At 39.4% G+C, this 26,247-nt stretch overlaps 3 protein-coding genes across 4 annotated transcripts; 2 read left to right on the forward strand and 1 right to left on the reverse strand.

Moving 5' to 3' along the window:
* Positions 1-679: 679 nt before the first annotated feature.
* Positions 680-3,763, reverse strand: ubl5 (ubiquitin like 5). Its single transcript, XM_039804816.1, has 5 exons — positions 3,636-3,763; positions 3,269-3,333; positions 1,562-1,645; positions 1,445-1,482; positions 680-1,016 (listed from the first exon to the last, which is right to left on the reverse strand). The coding sequence occupies exons 2-5, from the start codon at positions 3,322-3,324 to the stop codon at positions 973-975; spliced, it is 222 nt and encodes a 73-aa protein (XP_039660750.1). The 5' UTR covers positions 3,325-3,333; positions 3,636-3,763; the 3' UTR covers positions 680-972.
* Positions 3,764-7,035: 3,272 nt separating this feature from the next.
* pin1 (peptidylprolyl cis/trans isomerase, NIMA-interacting 1) lies at positions 7,036-16,214 on the forward strand. Its single transcript, XM_039804821.1, has 5 exons — positions 7,036-7,189; positions 11,137-11,219; positions 13,475-13,583; positions 13,674-13,784; positions 15,977-16,214. The coding sequence occupies exons 1-5, from the start codon at positions 7,132-7,134 to the stop codon at positions 16,084-16,086; spliced, it is 471 nt and encodes a 156-aa protein (XP_039660755.1). The 5' UTR covers positions 7,036-7,131; the 3' UTR covers positions 16,087-16,214.
* A 1,699-nt stretch (positions 16,215-17,913) lies between these two features.
* On the forward strand, positions 17,914-25,332 carry LOC120561661 (perforin-1-like). Of its 2 annotated transcripts, none has more exons than XM_039804843.1 (11): positions 17,914-18,039; positions 20,278-20,374; positions 21,140-21,426; positions 21,514-21,593; positions 22,141-22,186; positions 22,497-22,639; positions 22,735-22,873; positions 22,971-23,051; positions 23,210-23,679; positions 23,778-23,871; positions 24,227-24,614. In XM_039804843.1, exons 3-11 carry the CDS (start codon positions 21,157-21,159, stop codon positions 24,257-24,259), a joined length of 1,356 nt encoding a protein of 451 aa, XP_039660777.1. In that variant the 5' UTR covers positions 17,914-18,039; positions 20,278-20,374; positions 21,140-21,156; the 3' UTR covers positions 24,260-24,614. The 2 variants fall into 2 exon arrangements, with proteins under 2 accessions (XP_039660777.1, XP_039660769.1); XM_039804835.1 differs by having other exon boundaries at positions 17,920-18,039; positions 24,604-25,332.
* The last annotated feature ends 915 nt before the right edge of the window (positions 25,333-26,247 follow it).

Below are 26,247 nucleotides of genomic sequence, written 5' to 3' on the forward strand. Positions count from 1 at the left end.
CACTATTGTATGAAATATCATTTTGTGATTTAACTTAACTGCAACAAAGAGGTGAAATATTGACCAAAACAAAAATCTCAACCTGTAAAGTAACATGCAACTCCAGCTGTCAGACAGTTGGGTAACAAGTACATTATTTTCCTCTCTGAAATGTAGTGTAGAAGTAAAAAAAAAACAAAGCAACATTTATTTTAAATTACACGTTACATTAAGTGTGTACTTAAGTACAGTAATTGAGTAAACACATGGATTTACTTTCCACTAATAAGACCAAAAGGCCTCAATCATTTAATACTTTTGCTAACAAAGTGTATACTCAGATGTCATTTCTGTGGTTTAAGACCATTAAAACTATTATTTGCACACTTGCAATCTTCTTCAAAGCTACAAAGTAAAGACTTAAATTAACACATACAGGGGTGCCTGGGTAGCTCACCTGGTAGAGCGTGCACCCCATGTACAGAGGATTGGTCCTCACTGCAGCGGCCGCTGGTTCAATTCCTACCTGCGACCCTTTACTGCATGTCATTTCCCCTCTCTCCCCCCTTTCAAATCTAAGCCGTCCTGTCAAATAAAGACCTAAAAATGCCCCAAAAAATTATCTTAACATTTTAAACTTATGTGGAGAAGTGGTACACAGTTGCAGTTAAAATTACAGGACAATGACCAGCACTCAGGCTTGCAAGTAGGTAAATATCTGCTTTAATTCCAAAATATCAAAACAAAAACGTTAAAACAACATGTCTTTCACACAATTTGAAGGGCAAAAATCATAAGCTAAAACGGAGATCAATGTCATGTATGAGTTTTCTGCTTTGTAGATACTGCGCCATCTCTCCATCAGTTGGGTTGTCTGATCATGGTGGTTTCCTGCAACAGATTCTGTCTGTCTGTCTGTCTGTCTGTCTGTCTGTCTGTCTGTCTAAGTAAAAGGGTCATCTGTGTGCAATCAAGTGGTGGTCCTCCTGTGGTCTACTGGTAGTACAGCTCCAGGTTCATCCCATCATGGATTTCATCTGCAGAGGTCGTGGTTAAGTACAACAGATCAGTATAAAAAGAGTTCTGCACCACTATTCTGTGTTTTACAAGTTTACGACCAATAATATGATAAACATCAGAAAAATACCTCCTTCTGTTCAAAAAACTGCTTTAGTTATCATTAGTATATAAAGATCATTTCTCACTGCAAACATCACCAATACCACATCAGAACATTGTAATGGATTTTGTAAAACCGTGAACACTGAAGAATGGGTCAGACATAATTAATTGACCTCTGGTAGTTAAAAATTATCCGATGTTTACTTTAAAAGTTTGAAAGAAATGTAGACTTTTGTGAAAATACAAAAGAAGAAAAAAAAACGGTGCTAAAGTATCAGTACCGAGCTAGTGGCAGAGCAGCTAAAAAATAAAAAATAAAAATAAAAGATTGTTTAAAGGATACAGTCACCGAGAGACACGTGGTCCTTGAATATGGTATACCTGTGGGAACAGAGGAGGGATATTTAGCTGCCAATAGAATAAATAGAAATATTTATTATAGTAAAAGCAAGCAACTTACCATTTCTTAAGCACAATCTTGTCAAATCGGGTTCCTGTCTGGGCAGCAATGAGCTTCTTTAGATCACCAATGGTGTCCTCAGAGCTGAAACATTTCAGTTAAGGAAGGAGCAACATGGTGGCATAGAAGAAATTTAGAGTACATTGAAACGTGATTACATTTATTAAAATGGTCATGATGTAAAACTTTTTCTTTATTCTTAGTTGTTAAATCTATAATAAATGCTCAATGTTGGAAAATATTCAGATTAACAATCAAATTAATCACAACAAAAACTAAGTCGCCAACCTTAAAAGGGGTCTCATGTTTGTCTAAATTTAGAAGTCCGGCATTGACACCTCAGGTATCCAGGAGTTGTTTTATTCCCTCAAATTGGTTTGACAAGACCTCCACCCCTCACCAGCAAGCCAGGCTGTCCGTAACTATCACAAAAAAAAAAAGTCTGGTTGGAATTCGAGGATCTGACCACACTGACATAGCAGACCTGTCAGTAAAGACACATAAATAATAAGAGTGTTGTTCTTTCACATAACTATACTATAAAAGTGTAAAAAATGTATTACAAGGGACATACATGAGGCGATCCCCAGTATATTCTCTATATTGTAAGGGGTCCTTGGCTGAAAAAAAGATTCAGAACTTCTGGTTTAACTAACCCAGGGCAACATGATGTTAGTCTTTCTAACTTTGTTTTGGATGCAAATGGAGGATTTATTTGTTGATCTTGGAGGAAGTTGTCTTGAATTAAGTGTGCTCTTATTTTGAAATAAAAGACACGAAGAATGCACTCATTAGTTGGTGAGTTGAATTCAATATTAAATTATCCCTTTTCTCCACACTATGCCTTATGGAAAAGCATAGAGTGGAGAAAAATAACTAAAAAAGTGGCAACAGTGTTGGAACAGCGCAATAAAACACTCACTCCAAAAAGGAGTAGGTATGTTAAGAAGTATGGGAACTAAATGGAAAGAGCAAGTAACAATAAGCAAGCTGAGAATTGAACACAGCAACCTAAACAACAAACTGGAGTGTAGGGAAAGTGGACGAGGTAGAAGATGCTTGATCAGCCTCCTAATGAGAACAGTACTGATGATGAAAATCTGACATATTGGACACTGTAGGAGTTAACTTACTTCAGAAAATTGCAGTAGTGCAATATTAAGGATGCAAGCAGCCCTTAAAACCCGAAGAGGAAGGTTGGTTGCCATGGCACTGTGGATACTGACATGCACTTATACAGCACATTTGAGAAGCTGGAACATTCTCTGGTTCAACCTTTTAAAATATTAGGATTTGCTGCTTTTGTCTCTCATCATAGTAAACTGGGTTCAAATATTGGTCAGATAAAACAATCGATTCATTGTAAACAGAATGAATGAATGAAATAAATATAAATATATATATATATATATATATATATATATATATATATATATATATATATATATATATATACAAACACACACACACACACACACACACACACACACACACACACACACACACACTTGTGGCTTTAAACCTACACTTCACTTTCACTTCATGCTTGAAATTAAAGTCTTGAGGCTCTGACAAATACCAAGAAGTGAAAAATCAAACCTTAGGTTACGTTAGCCGTACGTTACAGCCTATGGCGTGGGCCCAAGCATTGCACATGTGGAAGGACACATCATTATTATTATTATCTCCAGTTTCAGAGAAGGATACTTGCACTTGACGCGGACTTTCTTGCCCAGGCGATCGTTGCAAACCACCTCGATCATCTTCAGTTCCTGTCAGCCAAAGGAAATGTTAGCATAACATGTGGGAGTGTTGAGTCGATTTAAAGCCATTCCCCAAATATATCTTATGCCAAAAATACATTACGTATCTAGTTAGAGGCGATAGCTAATGCTAACATCAGCTAGCTAGAACCCACAACATTGCTAGCTAGCTAATGTTACATATTTTACAGACCAATGTGCGCAGTTACAACGCAGTTACAAAGCACACACGTAAACCCACATTCTGTTTATAAAATGTTGAGCATTGTGTTACATATATAATAACAGTGTGTTATCTGTGACATGCCTACCTGGAAATTCACAGCAGTATAACAAATATTCCCACTTCGATGCTTCAACGATATTTTCTGGACCGCTCTCCGTCCTGTTTACCGTAAAGCTGATTCAGTTTGTGTGCTAGCTTCTCAACCAATCAAATTGGCACAACGAAGATTGACAGCCCTCATTAACCTATGACAGGACAGAGAAACCCGTCAAAGGCGGACCTCAATCTGAAAACAACTCGTATCGTAAACACGTTGCTAACTGTCGTACTTTGCCTAACTGCAGTGCGACCACTCACACACGTTTTTTTATTATTGTTCATTCTTTCAGAATACAGATATACAAACAAACAAGGCACAATCAAAAATCCACTTAAAAAACAGAGCTTTTGAATAATATAAGAGAAAATAAATAGAAAATAAATAGAAGGGTCTATCTCAAATTAAATTAAGAGTTTCAAGTAAATAAATCAATTCAAGGGCTTTTTTATCCTTAACCCGTTTCAATGACGTGCACAAAAGATTTAACTCATTCTTCCAATGGATCAGGGAGGGTTTGGTCTTAAATATCTACATTTGGGTAGATTTCATTTAAAAATTTAAAGTTGAACTCTTTTACCTTCGGAAGAAGAGGAAATGAGATATAACTTTTCCTTATTTTCTTAACCTCTCCATCACCAAATTTTGTCATGATATATTGTCTTTATACTGGATTAAAATAATATTCCTTCAATATAATATTTCTAATAACTTTGTTGGTACATTTATAATCACAGAAATCAATTCCTTGGATGCAGAGCTGCCTCAGACCAGGAGAAACCTTGGAGTACCTACGTCTTCTCTCACAATGGATTTCAGAGACATTGGTATAGCTTTCAACCATCTATCATAACGCTTGATATTGCATTGAAGTTGATATTTCTCACAAAACTCCTCGTGCTGTAACAAGAGTCTACTGTCCATAAAATGAGCAATTGACCAGATTCCCTTGGATTTCCATTCCTCCATGTACACAGATTTTCTGCTTATCATTATGTATCTATTATTCCAAACTGGAGTATTATGAGGTGTAAAATTATGTTTGTAGATCAACTTCCAATAGAGAAGGACCTGCTGATGGAAAGCAGAGAGTTTGACTGGTAATGAATTGCATTCAAAATCACATCGCAGCAGAAAGTCTATTCCACCCATTTTTGAAAATATTAAATTGGGGACAGTAAACCAAAATGACTGCCTGTTACTAATAAAAGATTTTAACCATTTCAATTTCAAGAAACCATTCATTACATCAAAATCAATCGCATTCGGACCTCCATCTTCATAGCTTTTAACCATGTCGATTTTCCTTATGTACTGACATTTGTTTCTCCATATGAAATTAAAATTGATCTCGTTCATGGCTTTGATCATGTTTGTAGAGATGGGTAAGGAGAAAGCCGGGTAGATAAGTCTGGATAACATGTCTATTTTGGATTATAAGACTCTCCCAAAAATTGTGATATCTCTCTGCAGCCACCTATTTAAGATTAAATTACACTTGTCTATTGTTCCATACATTCATTTTGTCTGATGTTGTCTTATCCCTGGAAATAACAATCCCCAAATATTTAACTTCTGACTTAACCTGTATGTTATGTAGAGGTTGCAAGGGATAATCATGTAATGTTAAAACCTACTGAAATTAAATTTGAAAACGCATCTGCAGAAAAAATAATGGCAGACGACGAAAAGTTACTGTTTCGGCGGCAGAAAAGGCATTTGGACTGATCAGTCGGCTCCCCGACGTCAAAAAAGTGCCTTGTAACCTTTTATATATGTCAATGCTTGGAACACACCGAAGCGACGCTGACTTGAGCGTGCGTTCTGCACCTGCGCGAGGCATAATACGTGTCCATAACATTGGTCCATAACAGCAGGCGGCGCTAAATGAAAACCGGAAATGACGGAACATATCTAGACCTACATAGCGAAGTTCGTTCACTGCTGGCTACAAGTTAGCAATCAAACACAACAAAGGCTGTCCCTTGAATGGCGTTTTGAGCTAACGTTAGAACTCAAACAATCATAGATAACTAAAACGTTTTTAAATGTCATAATGGCTAAAATACACGTCTACAAAACGTGTAGAGAGTGTATGTGAACATTTGTTGTGCTGTACGTGAATATGTATGCATTTTTTCTACATAATACAAACAGGTGAAAAACTTTTCAAATATGGCATGAATGTGCATGCATATCTTTTCATAAATATAAAGACTGGCAGCATGTTTTTCCTTAACACTGAAAGAATGTTGCTTTTACATGTCTAAAGAGTCCCAATTTTCATTCAGATTCTCTAAATGTTTGGCACACATTTATGGTCATGCCACATGTGCAGATGTTCACTGAACCCTAACCCTTGGCAAGCTCTAAATTCATATACCATAGTTAGTCGCGTATTTACCACAAAATGAGGGGTATATGTGCTCACATAGAAATTTGTCACTGCTTGTGGTTGCATGGACGTAAACCTTTTTGGCAGAACTTGCTGTCAGATTTTCTACAATTGTGCCACAAATCAGAGGCACTTTGCTCTCGTTTCTAATTCTAATTGAGCTGCTTGGGCATCATTAACTTCAACATATGCCTGGTAGAATGCCTTGTATGAGTCACAGCTAAGCTTGTAATTGTGTGTCTGATGTGGCTGAAGAATCTTGTCATCAACTGCACTGTAACTACTGCTAGGTTGTTCTGCTGCATGGTTCTGCTGATGGTGAGGCATTATAACACTTCTGAGTAAAGTGTTTTTCAGGACAAAAAGTGGTTGGATGGGGGCTTTGTCCACACTGTCTCTGAGCTCTTTGTGTGACACATGATGTGGTGTATTTGGGAGTTTTTGACTGACTACAGCAGCCCTACAGTTAACACTGTATTGCTGTTCTGCCTTGTGGTGCCTGAAGTTGCTCTGAAACTGGAGATGATGCGTCCTTACACTTGACCCGGACTTTCTTGCCCAGGCTATCCTTGCAAACCACCTCGATCATCTTCAGTTCCTGTCAGCCAAAGGAAATGTTAGCATAACATGTGGAAAGCCATTCCTCATATATCGTATGCCAAAAATACATTATGTATCTAGTTAGAGGCGATAGCTAATGTGGTTCATTCACAGTACTCCACATGAAAAAACAGAGCCTTTAAAGCAGGTTGTTTTTGTTTGACATTAGCTAACATCGGCTATCTAGAGCTCACAACATCGCTAGCTAATGTTACATATTTTACACATAGACAGTATGGATTTTACACCCTGTAACTCCTGATTCAGTTTGTGTGTTAGCTTCTCAACCAATCAAATGGGCACAACGAAGATTGACAGCCCTCATTAACCTATGACAGGACAGAGAAACACGTCAAAGGCGGACCTCAATGTGAAAACAACTCGTATCGTAAACACGTTACTAACTGTCGTACTTTGCCTAACTGCAGTCCGACCAGTCACACGGCAGCTACCGGAATAAAATTTGAAAACGCTGCTGAAGACAAAATAATGGCAGACGACGAAAAGTTACCGGGTGGATGGGAGAAAAGAATGAGCCGCAATTCAGGTAACGTTAATGAAACAGAAGCCACGAGAAGCTAAACATGCTAGCTAGCTAAATGGCAATATGTTAGTAAACTTAGCTAGCTAGCTTACGAGCTAGCAGCCGCAGCATCGTGGTTTACTGTTTAAACGAGGCATATGGGACTTAAACTATAGTAGAGATATGCTGAAACCAGTGATGGGTAACTTGGTCTTATAGGTGTGTTTTGTTAAATGTGGTGTTGTTTCACGATCGCGCCAGAGCTGATCCATTCAAGCTGGCCACTGCAGGGGCCCTGCATGACGTCATTCTGCCCCTGTGCCTCACGTGCCGACTGAACGAGCCTCAGCCTATACTGTACATCCATGACCGCAGCAGGGTTTACATATTTATGTTGGCAGGCCAAAAGGCTTAGTAGAGTCTTATTCCATTAAACATAAATCTTTTATAGTTTACTTTTCTCCCATTCAGCTGGGACCTTTAGCTGAACGGCTGCAGCACAACAGTGGTGCAAGTATTAACAGCAAAATTAACTTAAAGTTTGAAAACTAAAAGTACTCATTGTGCTGTAAAAGGTTCCCTGTCAGTCTTTTACTATTATATATGATATTTTTGGATTGATATTACTGCTGCATTAATGTGTATATTGCATCTTACTGCTGTAGATGTTTAAGGTTGTGTTAATTTTAACTTCTTATATACTGTTGGGTAGTTAAATCTACAGCAATGCATCACAATCTATGAGATCATATGTTTGTAGTGTCGCTGTCCTGTGAGAACCATGTATCAGCCCTGTTTTCAGCTTTGTGACAATGCATTTTCCAGCTGATCCAAGAGGGCTTTTAAATTGTTTATTTAGTTTAAGAAGTAGGGGCATTTTATCAACGCTTTAAGGAACACTTCATCTTTCAGTTTATCAGAAACATTCAACATCAACACATCATCTGGACCAACATGGTTTTCACTGGACAGGAAGGGTATGAAAAATTATAAATTGTAGCAAGTTGAATCAAATGGAAATATTCAATACAAGTACCTGAAATTTGTACATGAGCACAGTTCTAGAGTAAATGTCCATACACCAGTGCAGCACAATGTGGTTTATGTCCAAATATGTTTTTCAATACATATTCATATTCAATTACATATTCAATACATTATGTGTAGAACTCACTGGATTCATGCTTATGTGAAGTATTATGAGGTATTATGAGGTGCTGTGTAGAACAGGGCGATATGGAGAAAATCAAATATTCAATATTTTTTTTAAACCAAATACATCAATGTTGATATTGCGGCGATTTTGTAGGGTTGACTACTGGTGCTTTCACAAAATATTAACACAATAAGAGTTTTGCTAAATAATCACCAATAATGTGGATACAATGACTAACTGGGTAAAAGTAAATAATAAAACAGCTAGTAAGTCTGGTAAGTTCAGACAATTACATCACTTTACTGTAATAGAGGCCTTTTAAAACCAGGAATAGACATATTACACCTCCTATATTGATATATATTTAATATCGATATATTGCCCATCCCTAGTGCTGTGTCACTAATATTGAGTTGGGCAACACGCTGTGACAAAATGAATGCAACTGGTTGCAGAAAACATGTATTTTATATGATGATGATAGGACAATATTGACAAAGAAACAGTGTGTAATGTGGATTGGTCACTTCAGAGCTGATACAAGATCCGCTAGATAAGGTTAGCATTGCCAATGATGCTGATCTGGGGTATTGGATTGGTGCATCCCTAAACATAATGGCCCTCATTTATCAACCTAACGTAGAAACCAGCGCAGATATGAGCGCAGAAATCCTCTTAGGACAGGCTTCACGTGTGATTCATGAAACGTTCGTATCACACCAATCAGAGCGTCAGAATGGTCGTACATTGATAAATGCAGCGGCTGGAAACGATCGTAATTTAAATATCACACCCCAATATATTCTCGGTTTTAAGGCCTCACCCCTGCAATTTACGACATGGCGAGACGTAATCCGGCTGAGAAGCGGCACTTTTCAGAGGTGGAGATTGAAACCGTGATATCTCTGGTTCATTTGTACTAACGTGTGTACTATTTGGCAGCCTGAAAACTGTTATTAAAGACTGTATAAAGAATGTGGAATGGAAGGAGATCACTGATGCGGTCAACAGTGTTGCCGTAGTAAATCGGACTCCAGCTGAAGTTTATTTAATTTATACACCCTTGACATAATTATGCTATAGTCCTAATAGTGATATACAGGCTTATATTGCAATCTCTTAGGCCTACATGTAGGTGTACCAATATTTAAATAAACACACAGTAGCAGAGTTTATGCAGTGTCTTTTTCATGAGTCAGAATGAGGCAACAGCTGAGGGAGAGTGCTTGTCCTCCGCACCCCCCCCCTCCCCCCGCGTGCTGGACCACCTCCTCGACCCTGTCTCCTGACAGCAGAGGGGCTGGAAAAACAAGCCGAAATAACTCGGTCAATGGCAGAAATAAATCGTTCACTTGTGGCCATTAATGATACTTTAAAAGAGACAGGGGAAAACCTGAAGAATAAATAAAATTGTTTTGTATTGAATATCATTGCCAAACATAACGCTATACCTTTTTAAAAGTGAGGAATAATATCCTGTCTCCTTTGTATAGCCCCCAGTTGGGGCTGTGCTAGACACTGCTCGCTGGGCATCGGGTCATCTGGCTCCATCACTACATCTATGTTTTCATGCGAGATATTGTGCAGAACCCCACGGGCTAAAACAATCGGCTCGTTCGAGATGAACTGCGCCTCGCCTGTAAAGCGGACTATAGAAGGCGGCAGCAGCGGGGGGCGGTGACAAAAATCCGCTCTCAAGTCGGACAGTTTTCCAGCCGTTTCCAGCAGCCTTTAGGCTGAACAGGAAGTGACGTAAACACTATGGTCCGATTTAATAAAATGTTACCAGACCCATATATCAGCTCCTACAGTCTCCAGTTGTTTTTATTATGACAGTAGCTGTCAGAATTATCTACATGTGATCTGTTGCTGATTTTAATTAACAACAGACTGTAGATGATCCGTAATCTGAACAGATTTAGTCTCTCTGACTTCTAAACATCACTATCAGCCACGCAACATGTGGTTTGTACAGAATAAGCCTTTAAATCAGACAAATCGCAGTTAAAATCCCTCCAATTCAAAATCAATAAAAAGTTTATATAAACGTCCTCATGTTGAGTCGATTCTGAACCAATCAGCTGAGAGGCCGGAGTTTCCCAGCATGCACTGGGTCCGCCTGGGTCTTGCAGTCGGTGGAGAGCAACTGCGGCGCCTGGCTCTAAAAACTGCGGCCGCCTTGGTCTCGTGAGATTATCGTTGCCCACGTGTGCATGACGTCAGAGCAAGTCGGGATCAAGTCGGACACAAATCTAAACGGCATGCATTGGGCGGCGATTGCCGGTGATTGATTCTGCGCAGATCTGGCTCATCTCGAACGAGCCTAATGTTGCAGGCTTTTTCTGCCGTGTATAGTAGGGTTCCGCTGATGCAAGCCATCTGCCCTTAATCAATCCGACGGAGCGCTCCACCGTGGCACGTGCGCGTACGTGTGCACTGTTGTACCGGCGCATAGAGGTCTTCTAAAAGAGCCAGATCTGCCATTGCCGATAAGTGATCAACTGATGACTTCTCCTGTTAAACTGATTATATGCTGCACCGCAAATCCACACTGACTCAAAAACTTGCGTACACGAGTTCAGACCAGACGTGAGATTTTATCGCAGCCTACGCTCACGTTCCAATTGATAAATGCCGAGCTTAGCGTAGGAATCGGCGTACGCCCGTCCCACGTCTGTTTTAGGTCATACGCACGTTTCATAAATGAGGGCCAGTGTGTCAATGTTGTTTTCAATTTGTTCATCTGCCTCCATTTGTTTAAAAAAAAAAAAAAATCAATGAGCAGCTTTTACAACTCTCTCTTTTTGCCCTCCAGGTAAAGTGTACTACTTTAACCACATCACCAATGCCAGCCAGTGGGAACGTCCGGTGGGAGATGGCCGTGGAGAGCCGGATAAGGTTATTATGTGTAATAATTTAAATGTATTTATTATTATAACAACAATAAACTTTTTTTATAGAGCACAAGTTATAAAGTGTTTAGTTTACAACATGACATAAAAACAAGACTGAACTACAACCCGAATTCCAGAGAAGTTGGGACTTTTTTTTAATTTTAATAAAATGAAAACTAAAAGACTTTCAAATCACATGAGCCAATATTTTATTCCCAATAGAACATAGATAACATAGCAAATGTTTAAACTGAGAAATTTTACACTTTTATCCACTTAATTAGATCATTTAAAATGTAATGCCTGCTACAGGTCTCAAAAAAGTTGGCACGGGGACAACAAATGGCTAAAAAAGCAAGCAGGTTTGAAAAGATTCAGCTGGGAGAACATCTAGTGACAAATGAAGTTAATTGATATCAGGTCTGTAACATGATTAGCTATAAAAGGTATGTCTTAGAGAAGCAGAGTCTCTCAGAAGTAAAGATGGGCAGAGGCTCTCCAATCTGAAATGAAAGCAAAACATTGCAAAAGTGTAAAGAGTAAATACTTTAAAAACAATGTTCCTCAACGTCAGATTGCAAAGGCTTTGCAAATCTCATCATCTACAGTGCATAACATCATCAAAAGATTCAGAGAAACTGGAGAAATCTCTGTGCGTAAGGGACAAGGCCGGAGACCTTTTATTGGATGCCCGTGGTCTTCGGGCCATCAGACGACACTGCATCACTCATCGGCATGATTGTGTCAATGACATTACTAAATGGGCCCAGGAATACTTCCAGAAACCACTCTCGGTGAACACAATCCACCGTGCCATCAGCAGATGCCAACTAAAGCTCTATCATGCAAAAAGGAAGCCATATGTGAACATGGTCCATAAGCGCCGTCGTGTCCTGTGGGCCAAGGCTCATTTAAAATGGACTATTTCAAAGTGGAATAGTGTTCTATGGTCAGACGAGTCCAAATTTGACATTCTTGTTGGAAATCATGGACGCCGTTTCCTCCGGGCTAAAGAGGAGGGAGACCTTCCAGCATGTTATCAGCGTTCAGTTCAAAAGTCAGCATCTCTGATGGTATGGGGGTGCATAAGTGCATACGGTATGGGCAGCTTGCATGTTTTGGAAGGCTCTGTGAATGCTGAAAGGTATATAAAGGTTTTAGAGCAACATATGCTTCCCTCCAAACGACGTCTATTTCAGGGAAGGCCTTGTGTATTTCAGCAGGACAATGCAAAACCACATGCTGCAGCTATTACAACAGCATGGCTTCGTCGTAGAAGAGTCCGGGTGCTGAACTGGCCTTCCTGCAGTCCAGATCTTTCACCTATAGAGGACATTTGGCGCATCATTAAACGAAAAATACGTCAAAGACGACCACGAACTCTTCAGCAGCTGGAAATCTATATAAGGCAAGAATAGGACCAAATTCCGACACCAAAACTCCAGCAACTCATAGCCTCAATGCCCCCACCATGGTAAACATGCCCCGTGCCAACTATTTTGAGACCTGTAGCAGAAATCAAATTTGAAATGAGCTCATTTTGTGCATACAATTTCTCAGTTTAAACATTTGCTATGTTATCTATGTTCTATTGTGAATAAAATATTGGCTCATGTGATTTGGTGGTTTAGTGATGTAATGATTAAAATAAGCGATAGGTGAACGAGGCCTTTTGAGACTTTGGGGGGGGGGGGACTGTAAAGCTTCGGACAAACGGTGCCAATTGGTGGTCTGCAGAAAGTATAGCAGTCCTTTTAGACTGAAGCCGAAGCACTGCAACACCCTGCTCATTTCATGCAGCAGTTGCAGTCCCATGTGTGTAGTAAAAAGGCTGCATTTTGTTTGTTAATCTGTATTGTTTTTGTTCAGAAGTGCTGCAGTATACACACATATTTGCACAATATCCTAAAATACAATAATAAAAAAAACAATCCTAAAATAATGAAATAATTTATAAATGTGTTGTCCAAATAGCCTACATATAAAATAGTGTTGTCTTATTGGTGTTTGCTTTTCCTTCATGGTCAGCATTTAGGCTCTGACAAACAAGCTTTGGTGCCTATGTATCATTCAAACATGCCAAGTCAAAATAAAAAATGAGGTCAAATGTTAGTACAAGATATTTTAACTACAGGTTTAATTTTTTTTTTTTTTTTAAGGTTTTAATATTTTAACAGTAGTCGTCATAGTCGTATTTATTCTGTGGTGATTTGACACTAATCAGGGGTTATTTTTATTTTATCTTTTTCACTCACTCAGGTACGCTGCTCTCACCTCCTGGTGAAGCATAATCAGTCACGTCGTCCTTCTTCTTGGCGGGAACAAAATATAACCCGAACTAAAGACGAGGCTCTGGATCTCATTCAGAGTACGTAAGGCATCGGTGGAGGGGGGAGGGTGCTTCCATCAAGTCTGACTAACATGTTTCATTTCTTCTTCATTTCTATGTTCTGCGCAGAGTACATAGAAGAGATCAAATCTGGAGAGGAGATGTTTGAGTCCCTGGCTTCTCAGTTCAGCGACTGCAGCTCAGCTAAGAACGGCGGAGACCTGGGATTATTTGGCAAAGGTAAGACTCCGACACACCGACCCGACAGCCGACCGTCAGCAGAAAAGGCAGCCGGACTGGTCAGTCAGCTCCCCAAGGTCAAAAAAGCGACGCCGACTTGAGCGTACGTTCTGCGCGTGCACGAGACGTAATACGTCTCAATAACAGCAGGCTGCGCTAATCTGTATTGTTACCCAAAAAATGAAAACCGGAAATGACGGAACATCTCTCTAGACCTCGGAGACGCAGAGCACGCTGCCGTCAGTCATGGTTTTCATCAGAGAGTGTTGATAGTAGTCAAGAAGGATCGTTGTTGTCATTACTCGCTGAATGGAAGAAAATACGATGACTAGTAATAAGAAGATACTGGCGTTGTCAGCTCCAGTTTTCTCGTGCACTGATTCGCTAGTCAAGGGCTAGCACTCCACCAATCAGATTGGTCATTGAGTCCGACTGCCCACTGGCTGATTCAACAAGTCAAACCGCCCAAAACGAAGGCCGACGGCACGGAACACACCGAACAGACTGGAGTCACTGACCTCGCCAGACTGTCCGACGGCCGATAATCGGGTTGGTGTGTCAGCGCCTGTACACACACACACACACACACACACACACACACACACGATACAGCAGTTACCTATACATGAATACAAATCCACAAGAGTTATGCATATACTGCATGTCATAGGTTGTTAAATATGTGTATGTTGATTTTTGCATAGTTTATATACCAGGATGATACAGATAAACATTGTTGCATAAGGGAAATGGATGCAAAAGATGTAATGATGGATGTTAATAATTACAGTTAACCGTCAATAAGATTTTTGACTGATATCAGTTATTGTCAAAAACATGCGTCAGGGTTGTGTTTGTCTGCCAGAATAAATAATAAATTGACTTCTTATCCAGTTCTAAGCCAATACATTTCATTGTTGTTTCTGTCATCGTTGCTGTGGGGACAAACAATCAACTCATAGCTATTACTGGCTGTGCCAATGTGACACGCCCACAGTTAAAGTGATGGTTCGGAGTAATTCACCCTAGGGTCCTTTGCACCATGACCTCGAGCCAAACACCCCCTCAGAAGCTTTTTTCACCTGGGTCGAACATTGGGCGAGTTAGCTAGAGTAGCGTTATCAGCTGAATAGCTTAGCGCAGGGGCTAATGGACCCACGTTTGTATCTCGTAAGTTACCCCACTAATAATGCCCGAAATGATACCAAACGTCTACAAGTAGTACAAATAGGTTATGCTCTCATAAAACGATGGATTGGAAAGTTTGTAAGTACACCAGAAGTTTATGTACACTTGCCTGCTCTCTTCAGCTCTCTGTTGCTGCTGCTGCTACCTGCAGTTAGACGAGTGCTTAGGGCCGTCTACAAATTACTACACCGAAAAGACTTACAACAAAAATATTTATTAATTCAATGATTAAATAAGGTAATCTCTCCAAACTTACCTCAATTATTACTTGTCTCCTGCTAGTTATACTACAGCACTTACTTTAAAAAAAAAAGTTAAATAAATATTTTTGTTGCATCTCTTTTCGGTGTTATAATTTGTAGACAGCCCTAAGCACTCGTCTTACAGCAGCAACAACAACAGCAGAGAGCAGAGTGTTATTTACATAAACTTCTGGTGTACTTACAAACTTTCCAATCCATCGTTTTATGAGTGCATAACCTATTTGTACTACTTGTAGACGTTGTATTCATTTCGGATATTATTTTTTTTTTATAAGAGGTCATTGACTAGATACAACGCCATAGCCTAAGCTCATCCCCCGCAGCTTATAACGCTTCAAGCTAAACTCTTACTCACAATGTTAGACCCAGGTGAAAAAAGCTTCTGGGGGGGTGTTTGGCTCGAGGTCATGGTGCAAAGGACCCTAGGGTGAATTGCTCCGAACCATCACTTTAACTCAAACCTATTGAACTTTAACAAGGAGATACTTGTGTGCAATTACCCTAAGTAGGTTATTGTGAAAGGTAATAAACAAAAATTATTTTAAGCAAAAGCATATAAACATTACTGTTTATGTATGCACCAAGTGATACTTCCTTGGGAATAAATCCTTTTTTTGATTCTGAATTTATGTACAGACCGGTCACAGATGATAATGTACAACATATTCTATGTGTGAATTTTTATTTGGATCTGGATAATTGTATTACTTTTAATATAAAATATCCCTTTTTATGTTTTAGGTCAAATGCAGAAGCCTTTTGAAGATGCCTCCTTTGCTCTAAAAGTTGGAGACATGAGCGGTCCTGTTTTTACTGACTCTGGAGTCCACATCATCCTACGCACTGGTTGAAAGGAAGAAGCCAAATACTGTACTTCCTCTTATATCTTCACACACACACAGTCTGACCCATCCAGACCTAATTTAATTTAATGACACACACCACCCAATAAACAAAGTGTACGGTCTGAATCGCATTATTTCAAGCGGGATCATTTTGTTCCAAGCACTATGTTGTATGAAAAATGTAATCATACTGAACATCAAGGAGTATTGCAGATTATTCCTATGAGACCTCAAGCTTTTATTAACCATGGCAATGCCATTATATAAAACATGAGTGCCTGTGACTGTTGATGTGAGTGCATGTCTTAAAAAGGACCATTTATCCTACGTTGTCCTGTAACCTTTTCCATTCCTACTGTATGTGTGCCAAAGCAGTTCCTCGATCTTGTTTTGGAAAATGGATTCATGAGATGTTTAAAATACTTTCTAGTTATTGGAAAACCCCTGCAGTTTGAGAAAGCACTGTTATTCTGAGTTCTCTACATTTAGCATTGCTGTAAATGTGTTGTCCTTTGCAGATATCCAGGAACAGAATCATTTGTTTCCATTAAAAAGTGCATGTCTCCTCCCCCTTAGGATATGCAAAGATGGAACGGATGAAAACTTCCAGGTTTTAACAATCAGCTCCGCAGCTTTTAAAAGCTTCAACGTTTAGATTAATATTACACTGTTGTGTCATTAATTCAAGTTTTTCTTTCAATAAAAGTTTTTTTTTTGTAAGTATCTCGTGTTGGGGTTTATTTAGAACAGAATTGTGATAATAGTGCTGCAATCGTGTCGGCAATCCTGTAGCTTTTTTTGTGATCAACTGTTTTTGTTGCCACGTTCAGACTTACAAAACAAATTCCACAACGTGTGACAGGTAATAGCAGATGGTGCACAGAACAGAAACACATTGAATAAGAACAACAACAAAAAAAACTCCCACCCTCTGTGGTCTCGAAGAAAACAAACAGAAACCACACCTTGCCTAATCACTCTCCTCTAGTTCTTGTGATGCTGAGGTCATTAAGTCTCATATGTGTGCTGCTGTGCTTTCCCATAGGCTGATAGTTGATGACTTGGCTTTGTTAATCCTTGCTGTAGAGCTCCAGCATAACTATGTCCAGAAAATACGCCAACCAATGTTTCATACAAAGCGAGTAGGGGGGGAGCCAGCGCTGAGCTATCATTTTCTTGGTTGCGGTTGATCCAGCTAGCCAAATTTTCCTCTGTCTCCCAAGCAGGTGTAATTTAGAGTCGTCATTAAGTAACAAAAAAATCGGGTCAGTAGAAATTCAACATCCTATCACATCAGATATTATTGATGTTTTATTCCAGAACTCATTCACCTGTTCACACTCCCAGACCACATGCAGGAAAGTTCCAGTTTGTCCAGGTTGACCAAAGGCAAACCTGTAGTTTGAAGTGCTTCACAGAGAAACACTTTAATAGCCCTTTCACACCTAAGAGAATAAGAAGAAAATAGTCTATAGTTAATTCAGTTGGACATACAATACATACACACACATACAGTATATATATATATATATATATATATAGGGGTAGGGGGGAAAAACTAGTCAATAAGAATATTTTAGCAAAAGTTTACATTCATTCCAAACCCAATTTGCTTTTTTTTAAACTAATGCTGTTTTTAGCATTTTTCTTTTGACATTATTCTTCTAGGCATGGTTATCTTTTGTGTTGTTTTCATACCCCAGAAACTTACTCCAAGGTTATTTCCTTCAACCTGGACGTACTGTAAAATTTAAGGGCCATTGTTTGCTTTAACTATCCTTATCTCCTCTGATTTGCTACTCCTTTTATTCCCTTTATTTCCTCATACTCTCCATTGAGATAGAAGATAAAAAGCTCCATCCTCCGTTCATGTCTGATCAAAGCTCTAGCTCTAGCTGGTTGAGATTTCGGTGACTGGAAGAGGAGCAGCCACATCAGCTTTTTGCACATTTGGAACAGGTATAGAAAACTTTTTAAAATGTTACAGGAAATACCCACAACAGTCTATAATAGATCAGGTTGAGAAAAAAATGAAATCAGTTATCAGTAACACCTGCATGATACAGTAGACCTGAGCTCTGATGCTGAGAACTTTATCAATGAAACCGGACCAACAAACAAAATCTTATAGATTAGCAGGAGACTTAAACAGACTTCTTCTTCTGAGTTTGTAGTTATATTATGTTGGGATTGTGTGGATTCAGACCCACTTCTGCTCCCTACAGCAGCAGATGCAGTTCAAGCTTTTAATGCTCCAAGGTTTTGAATGTTTAACTGTATCAACGCTAAGCAATGCAGTGTTAAAAACACACCTTTTACAGATCCATAATGTATTGATTTTTTCCAATTCTTTTTTGATTCCGTGGCTCAGATGTTCTGATTTAAGGCTTTTACAACCGTTTTAGCATTGAACAGGCGCACCAGAGTGGAATCGCAGTTTGCATGTCATTTGAGTGAATTCTTCAAGTTGAGCCTTTCTCCTTCTTATAGAGGATCATGCAGATAACAGATTTGTATGTTAATTGAGTGTGGTTTTGTTTTCAGTTGGATTTACTAACAACAAACTCATAAATAAACGTCTGTAACTTACTCTGAGGCTGTCTGGTTCAAACCAAATGAATCAAAGACGGAATGACACCGTCTTTTATGAACATTAATGCGGCAAAAACTAAAAAGAAATGCTGATCGACTTTAGGAAGAATCCCCACACCCTCTCTCCTACCCTTATTAACGATCAAGCTATCGAAGTGGTGAAGCAATACAAATACCTCGGTATTATAATAGACGACAAACTCACCTTTGAGTTGACAAGTTGACGCTGTCTGTAAAAAAATCACACCAACGCATGTTTTTTCATCGTAAACTTCGCAATTTCAATGTCGATATGACCTTCATGAGGATCTTTTATTGTTGTTTTATTGAAACTATTCTTTCTTTTGCCTTTGTGAGCTGGTTCGGGTCCCTCACTCTTAAAAACAAAAACAGGCTGCAAGTGTGTGGCAAAATTTTCCAGAACTCTCTGACTGACTTAAAATCTCTATACGAGACAAGGACCCTGAAGAAGGCCCAGTCAGACCTGGCTGATATAAGCCACCCCCTGAACAGCTACTTTATGTTGTTGCCGTCTGGCCGCAGATTCTGTCTGCCTAAATGCAGAACAAACAGACACTAAAACTCTTTTGTTCCTGCTGCTATATTATCAACAAAAATAACTCAATATGAGATGTGGACTTCTGTGTAATATGTATTTTTTTGTCCTCTATTGATGCTGTCTGTTGTTTGTATAGCCCATGTGTTGTTTATGTTGCGTTCTATTGCTGCACAACGAATTGCCCCTCGGGGATAATAAAGTCTTTGACCTTGTCCTTGACCTACAATTATCTTGGATTACATGGTTCTAAAGAAATTACCATAAGAAATAAAGAATTAAAAATTAATTGTGATATATGTTCAATCATATTAAAGTGATCATAATTTGACCACAATTGTGTAAGAATGTGTTACAGCCCATATAGGTGCTACGATTATCTCCACTGCTGCGGTAGCTTTAAAGCAAAGGATGCGATCCATATATCTAGATACTCTGTAATTCACACAGTGCCAATACTAGAAGAATTCAAAGATATAGTTGATAAGGTATAGATGATGTTGATAGATAGTAAAAGGTATGCCAGGAACAGGCATATTACATTGTGCAGAAATAGCAATAAAACTGCGACACTACAGAGGAAAATTGTGCCGTTGGCAATATATCGTTATTGCTCGCAATCCAATTCTTTATCTAGGCAAATGTTATAGTATACAATGAAACTGCTCATAAAATGAACATCAATGCAAGATAAAACTGTGAAAAAAACATTAACAAGCAGTAGGTGTTAGTCTCTGAACCAGACAATAGCGAGGATGAATAGAGGATGATAAACACACTACTCATAATTAGCTCTCTGCACACAACAAAAACTGCAGCTTTAAGGGTAAAGGTGGCATTTTATTTTATATGTTTCTAACTGTCAGCAAAGTTCCAACAAAAGACCAAAATCAATGTGTTGTCCGTCTTAAATACTTTCCATTTTGTGCATATCTCAGGGAAACAGTTTCCCATAAATCTTCAAATTGTTATTTGTGCTGGGCTTTTTTTTCTTTTCTTTTTTTACTAGCCTGTCTTAATTGTATTGCTATCCCTCCTTTTTGCTGTAGACTCGACAGTCACACTGCATCTTGGGCTGGCCTGGCACACTCTCATCTCCAAAAGATATAAACATTGCAGACGTACGCGAGAAACCCTGCTGAAGAGGTAATCTGTTTTTGAAAAATAAACTAAAAAAATGAATATTTAAAGAAAAAATACAGAACATTTATTCCAATGGTATGTATTCATGCAAATAATATAGTTTTGACAAAATAATCTTGTCTTAAAGTTACAGTGTGTAGGATTTGGTGGCATCTAGCAGTAGGCCTACCCTCACCCCTCTCTTTCCAAGCGTGTATAGAACCTACAGTGGCCTTCAGGTAATGTAATAACCACAGACTGTAGGTAAAAACGCTAGAGGCCCTCTCAGGGTTTGGTTTTTCTGTTCAGGTCTACATAGTCCCTATGTAGATATGAAAGACTCATTCCGAGCTAACAAAAACACGATTTTTAGTTTCAGGCGATTATACACTAACGAAAACATAGTTATGAATATTATATTCCATTTCTGCCAATAGATCCCCCTAAATCCTACACACTGGTTATTTAACTCACTTTTTCTGAGCTTTCAATCACATCTCATCATGAAGATATAGTGTGTTTATGTAAATGTTTTTATGCTTATGTAAATTGATACCGACACCTGACTCAAACATCATCTAGTATCCGTCAGGCTATACTTATACTTGGGTAACAGGGAACTGACATTTTACATCCCACAACCTGGTGATGAAACAATTGGAAAGAAAAATAAAGCCTGTTTGCAAACATTTGCAGCTCTTGTTAATTTCATCGATAATCATCTACAACTAAAATGATGCTCACTTGTGTCCTTATCCACTCTCTTTGTCTTTCTCTGAATTATTTCAGTCTCTTTGACTGCAGCCATGCTCACCTTTTCAACCCCATCCCTTCTCTACCTGAGTCTCCTGCTCTTTCTGTCGCACCACTCGCCTGTTCTCTCCTGTCAGATTGGGAACTCCAGCCGGTGTCAGTCCGCTCCCTTTGTACCAGGCCACGACCTGGTGGGGGAGGGCTTTGACGTGGTCACCCTGCGCCGTAAAGGATCCTACGTGGTTGACGTGAAGACTTTCCTCACCCCAGCTGGCACCTGTACTCTCTGCAGGAACCCTCTACAAGGCAACAGCCTGCAGAAAGTAATTCATAAATGAAGTACACGATAATTCTGCAGCAACTTTAACATTTGTGCATGTTAAACATGGTGTTCTCCCCTTCATTTTCAGCTGCCAGTCTCTGCAGTGGACTGGCGCTCATTCAGCCGATGCAATGCCGACCTCTACAGCAGCGCACACACCTCTGTTAGGTATTGTATTATCTGCTATTTTTTATACTTCAATGTCACTCCAGTGCTTCAAGACAGGTCAGCTCATTCTTTGAATATGTACCAGTTTTACTGGCCCCCCCCTCTCCTCCTCAATAGCTACAGACACAGAAATGTCACATCCTAAAGAAAGCTCATTGTGGGACTGGCTCTAGTGGCTGTAATTCTGCACCAAGGCTGAATTTCGGGAAAGAGTCTTCAGATATAGTATTAGGGGACCACTGAGGCCTATATAAAAGCCTCCAAAGAGCACCATGTCATGGGACCTTTAAGCTAAAAGCAAGAGAACCTAGTCTTTTGTGATATCTCCTCTGATCTTTTCTAATATCTCCAAAGCTCAAGTCAGTATATTTTGGCTCCTTTAATTCAGCTCCCCATTTACTGTCTACAGATCAGATGTTATCTCAGAGTAACATCACCGGTCCAAAGGTTTTCTGTCTCAATGATATCTTAACAGACTGTAAAAGAAGCAGAACTTTGAATTTAAAGAGTTTTAATGGTTATTATTTCCTGTAAATTGTGTCCACAGCTCACTGATAAACACTTACACATCACAGGACAGTGACGACTGGAAGGTGGGAAACTTCTCACAGTAATTGTTGATATAAAATCATAATTTCTGATGAATATAACCGATAGATATGTAGATTATTTCACTTATTTTACTACTAGAGGGGCAATTTTTTTGTTGAACAACATAATATAAAATAAAAACCTGAGATATTGGGAGCACCTTTAGGCCTGAATAAAACACAGTGCATATAAGAGTTTTAAAAGTATGTGGGTTTTTTTTTAAATAAATAAATGGTTGTACATACACAGTATGTTGATTACAGGTGAACATTAAGCAGTTTGTGAGCTTATATTTCTTATTTATTTTATCAGGTTGGCCTAAATGTAGATAAGTTTGTGAGTGCCGGCCTGGAGGTCGGAGGAACGCGCTCCACTGCGTATGCCTTTGCTACAGTGAGGACCAGAGAGGACCGCTACTCCTTCAGCACTCACATGGTCACCTGCAGCCATTATGGGTAGGGTGTGAAGACCATGCATCACGGCAGAAGTTTGGATTTCTTAGTTGTTTTAAGTGTTGAGATCATTTAATATTCGGTCTCTTTGTGTCTAGTTACCGTGTGTCCCTCAGACCGCCCCTCAGCTCCGAGTTCAGTTTGGATTTGGCCAGGCTGCCGAGTTTCTACAACTCCTCCACCAGGGCTCAGTACAGTGAGCTCATACAAACCTATGGCACACACTACATCCGCCAGGTTAAGACAGACAGACACACACACACACACACTTAATTTCCATTAACAATTTCCTTAATTCACAAATAAAAAATTACGTTGTCTCAACAATATTCAGGTTTACCTAGGGGGCCGACTCAGGCGAGTCACAGCTGTACGTACCTGTTTGTCCTCACTGAATGGGCTCTCCTCAAACGAGGTACATGTAGCACACGTACCTTTTACAGTGTACGCAGTAACCTTGTCTTCACTGCTATTGGATTATGAATATGTGTGTGAGTGTGAGGCATTTTAACACACTGTTCACCGCTCCTAGCAGTCCATTACTTTAAATTTGATTTCCCTCCTGTCCTCTAGGTCCACTCCTGCCTATCACTGGGTGTTTCTGTAGGCCTGGGGAAGGTGAAATTATCCGCTAACCATCGATCTTGCTCCAAGGTCCTACAGAACCAGGACGTCTCCACCTCGTACAGCTCTGGTCTCCACCAACACTACACAGAGGTGTCAGGAGGCACTGGTTGGTTGGGGGAGTTTTCACTTACTCGTAATGACTCCCTTGGCTACAGGAATTGGCTGAAAACCCTTAAGGACCACCCGGATGTTGTTTCGTACTCACTTAGACCAATGTATGAGCTGATGCCAAATGAGACACAGAAGGCAGGGATGAAGGCGGCCATAGAGCAGTACTTACAAGACAACGCTGTGAAGAAGTCAACCAGAGAACCAGCTCTCAACAGCTGTCCTCAAAACGCCTGGAGGGGAACACTGGTGGTGACCATCGTCCGAGCCTGGGATCTGAAAGGAGATTTAACTGGCAAAACTGAAAGGCGAGTAGCGTGAGGTCAGGAATTTAGATCTGAAGTTGTTATATCATTCAACAATATGAATTCACCTGTTGCTTTTCCTTGTTTTCTCCTATTCACAGCTACGCTAAGATGTGGTACGGATCCTTCTATCGCAGGACTCATATGATCCGTTCAAACTACCCCAGGTGGAACGCTTGTTATTATCTGGGCAAGGTCAGTAAATCTTCTCTCTACAGATCAGACAAACGACAACAAGGAAAGACAACCATCACAGTTTCTGGGTCAGAGTTCTCGTGAGAAAAAATATAAGTCACCATGTTCACTAGAATCAAGGGTGTAACTTTGGTTTGAGAAGTAGGGGGGGCACAAAGCAGGGGGTTAGCCACGTAACAAATGTTTTCCATTTTAATTCCATTTCTTGCATTTCTACATACATTTAGGGACTATTGTGATATAAAATCCAGGAAAGAATTAAGTTGATAATGATAAATTCTGCCAGAAAGAAAAGTTCTAAACTATGTAGGATTATAAGAAAAAGATGTCTTACTTTCTTTATTGTTTAAAATAGGGGCAGATCGCCGAGACCTATAAAATAAAATAATATCAAATGAATTTGAAAGTGGACACAAACAGGATTTTAAGAAGTGTGGGGGGGGCATGTCCCCCCCTGTCCCCTGTGGAAATTACGCCCTAGGCTAGAAAACAATGGCCACTTCTTTATTACAAAAAACATTGCGTGGACAAGTAGCATCAAGACTTCCTGTAGAGATTAAAAACATTGTAAGACAATTAACAATAATAACATTAAAATAATAGAAATATTGAAGAATTTAAAAAAGGGCCATAAGTAATAAGTAAGTAAAAACATGCTGGGAATGTAAGGAATAGATAGGAATAGAAATAGTTTTTTTTTTTTTTCAAAGATATTCTTTTTTTATTATTAAGGTGGACACACACTTGGGTTTGAGGATGGAGGTCTGGGACGAGGACTTGAAACACGATGACCGTCTGGGTTCATGTGTGAAGTACCCGAGCCAGGGGACACACACGTTCACCTGTCCGGCCAAGAGAGGCGGCTTTGAGGTCCAGTATACTCTGACCTGCGACCCTCATCTGACTGGAGACAGGTGTAACCGTTACAAACCATCTCCACAGTGAGAAATACATTTTTTGGTTCAACACAATTCTCAAATTTAAGCTGGACTCAAGTGCGATATCAGATCTGTTGATTACTTGCTTTAAGTCAATGAACCAGTCATGTATTAAGTGAAATGACTGAGGACCTCATACATTTATTTTCCTACCATTAAGACACCACAATATTAGGTTTTCTCTTTGTGGTAAAGCCTTAAAAACATTTAGTTTTGGTCACATAAATTCGGTTAAATTCACATACTGACTTATATTTACTTAAAAATTAAAAATTATCATTGTGTTTGGTTTTTAACCAACTATAATTTATGCCTGTGAGCAGATATATTCTGATGTAAACATTAATAACATCAGCTACTTTGTTCTCTCACCAACTTGTGAGTGGTGAATTTTGGTGTTGCAGCATTTTACATTCGGACTGCAGACTGTGTAGCTGGTGATTTTCAAATTTCATTTGTCTCTAATCTTTCAAATTCTTTTGTCATCTTATCATGTTAATAAATACTGTCAAAACATTTGCTTCATGTGCTTGAAATGGTGTGTGACATGTGATGTACTCTGCACTCAAGAACATGTAAATGCTGCAAACAATGTCAAGGCTTCCCACAACAACAAATGGATGGATATTGCAATGTTCAGTGGAATGTCATGGATATAGACTAGGGGAATTGGGAAAGGGCTATGGTAGGCTTCTCTACATTCAGCACAACAAATTGATGGGTTAGGTTGTTGTGACACTCTTGTGCACTACATGGATTTACTTGATTGAACTCAATAACCCAATGTATAAATATTTCACTGTGTGTGTGTGTGTGTGTGTGTGTGTGTGTGTGTGTGTGTGTGTGTGTGTGTGTGTGTGTGTGTGTATTAGAGAAACATTTCTATCTGACACTCATCCTTACATTTCTAAAGGTTATTTAGCCTACAACACAAAGAAAACAAAACTAGCTGAAACACGTTTGTTTTTGCAAACTCATTAGAACCCTATCCCGGGCTAGTTATCTAAGAGTGCCAGCGAGTTGTTTTCTTAGAATCCTAGGCTACTTACAGAAGGCAATATTTTACAGTGGATCGAAATATTTCCTCTGCGACTGGTAACCAGGCAACTGCCTCGAGCTGTCTGTTTGGCAGCTTGTTTTGGAGTATCTAATTCTGCCTCAATGTGGCGAAAAAACAATTAATACAACTCTATTGCTTATCTGTTAGTAGGCCTGTTACGTCCCTAATCTGTCTAGGGGTGGGGGACGCAAAACAATTTAAAATAATAAACCCGGGAGGTCTGAACAAAGGAAAGAGAATTTATTATACAAAATAAACACAAGACAATCTTCAAAAGGAGGACGATTACTGGCTCTCAGTCACTGGCTCGATTCAGCTTCTCACAGCAGCACTCCTCTGCTCACTCACGGCTGGCTGTAATTATTACATCAGTTCCAC

This window comes from Perca fluviatilis, chromosome 1, assembly GCF_010015445.1.
Source record: "Perca fluviatilis chromosome 1, GENO_Pfluv_1.0, whole genome shotgun sequence".
Classification (NCBI taxonomy): domain Eukaryota; kingdom Metazoa; phylum Chordata; class Actinopteri; order Perciformes; family Percidae; genus Perca; species Perca fluviatilis.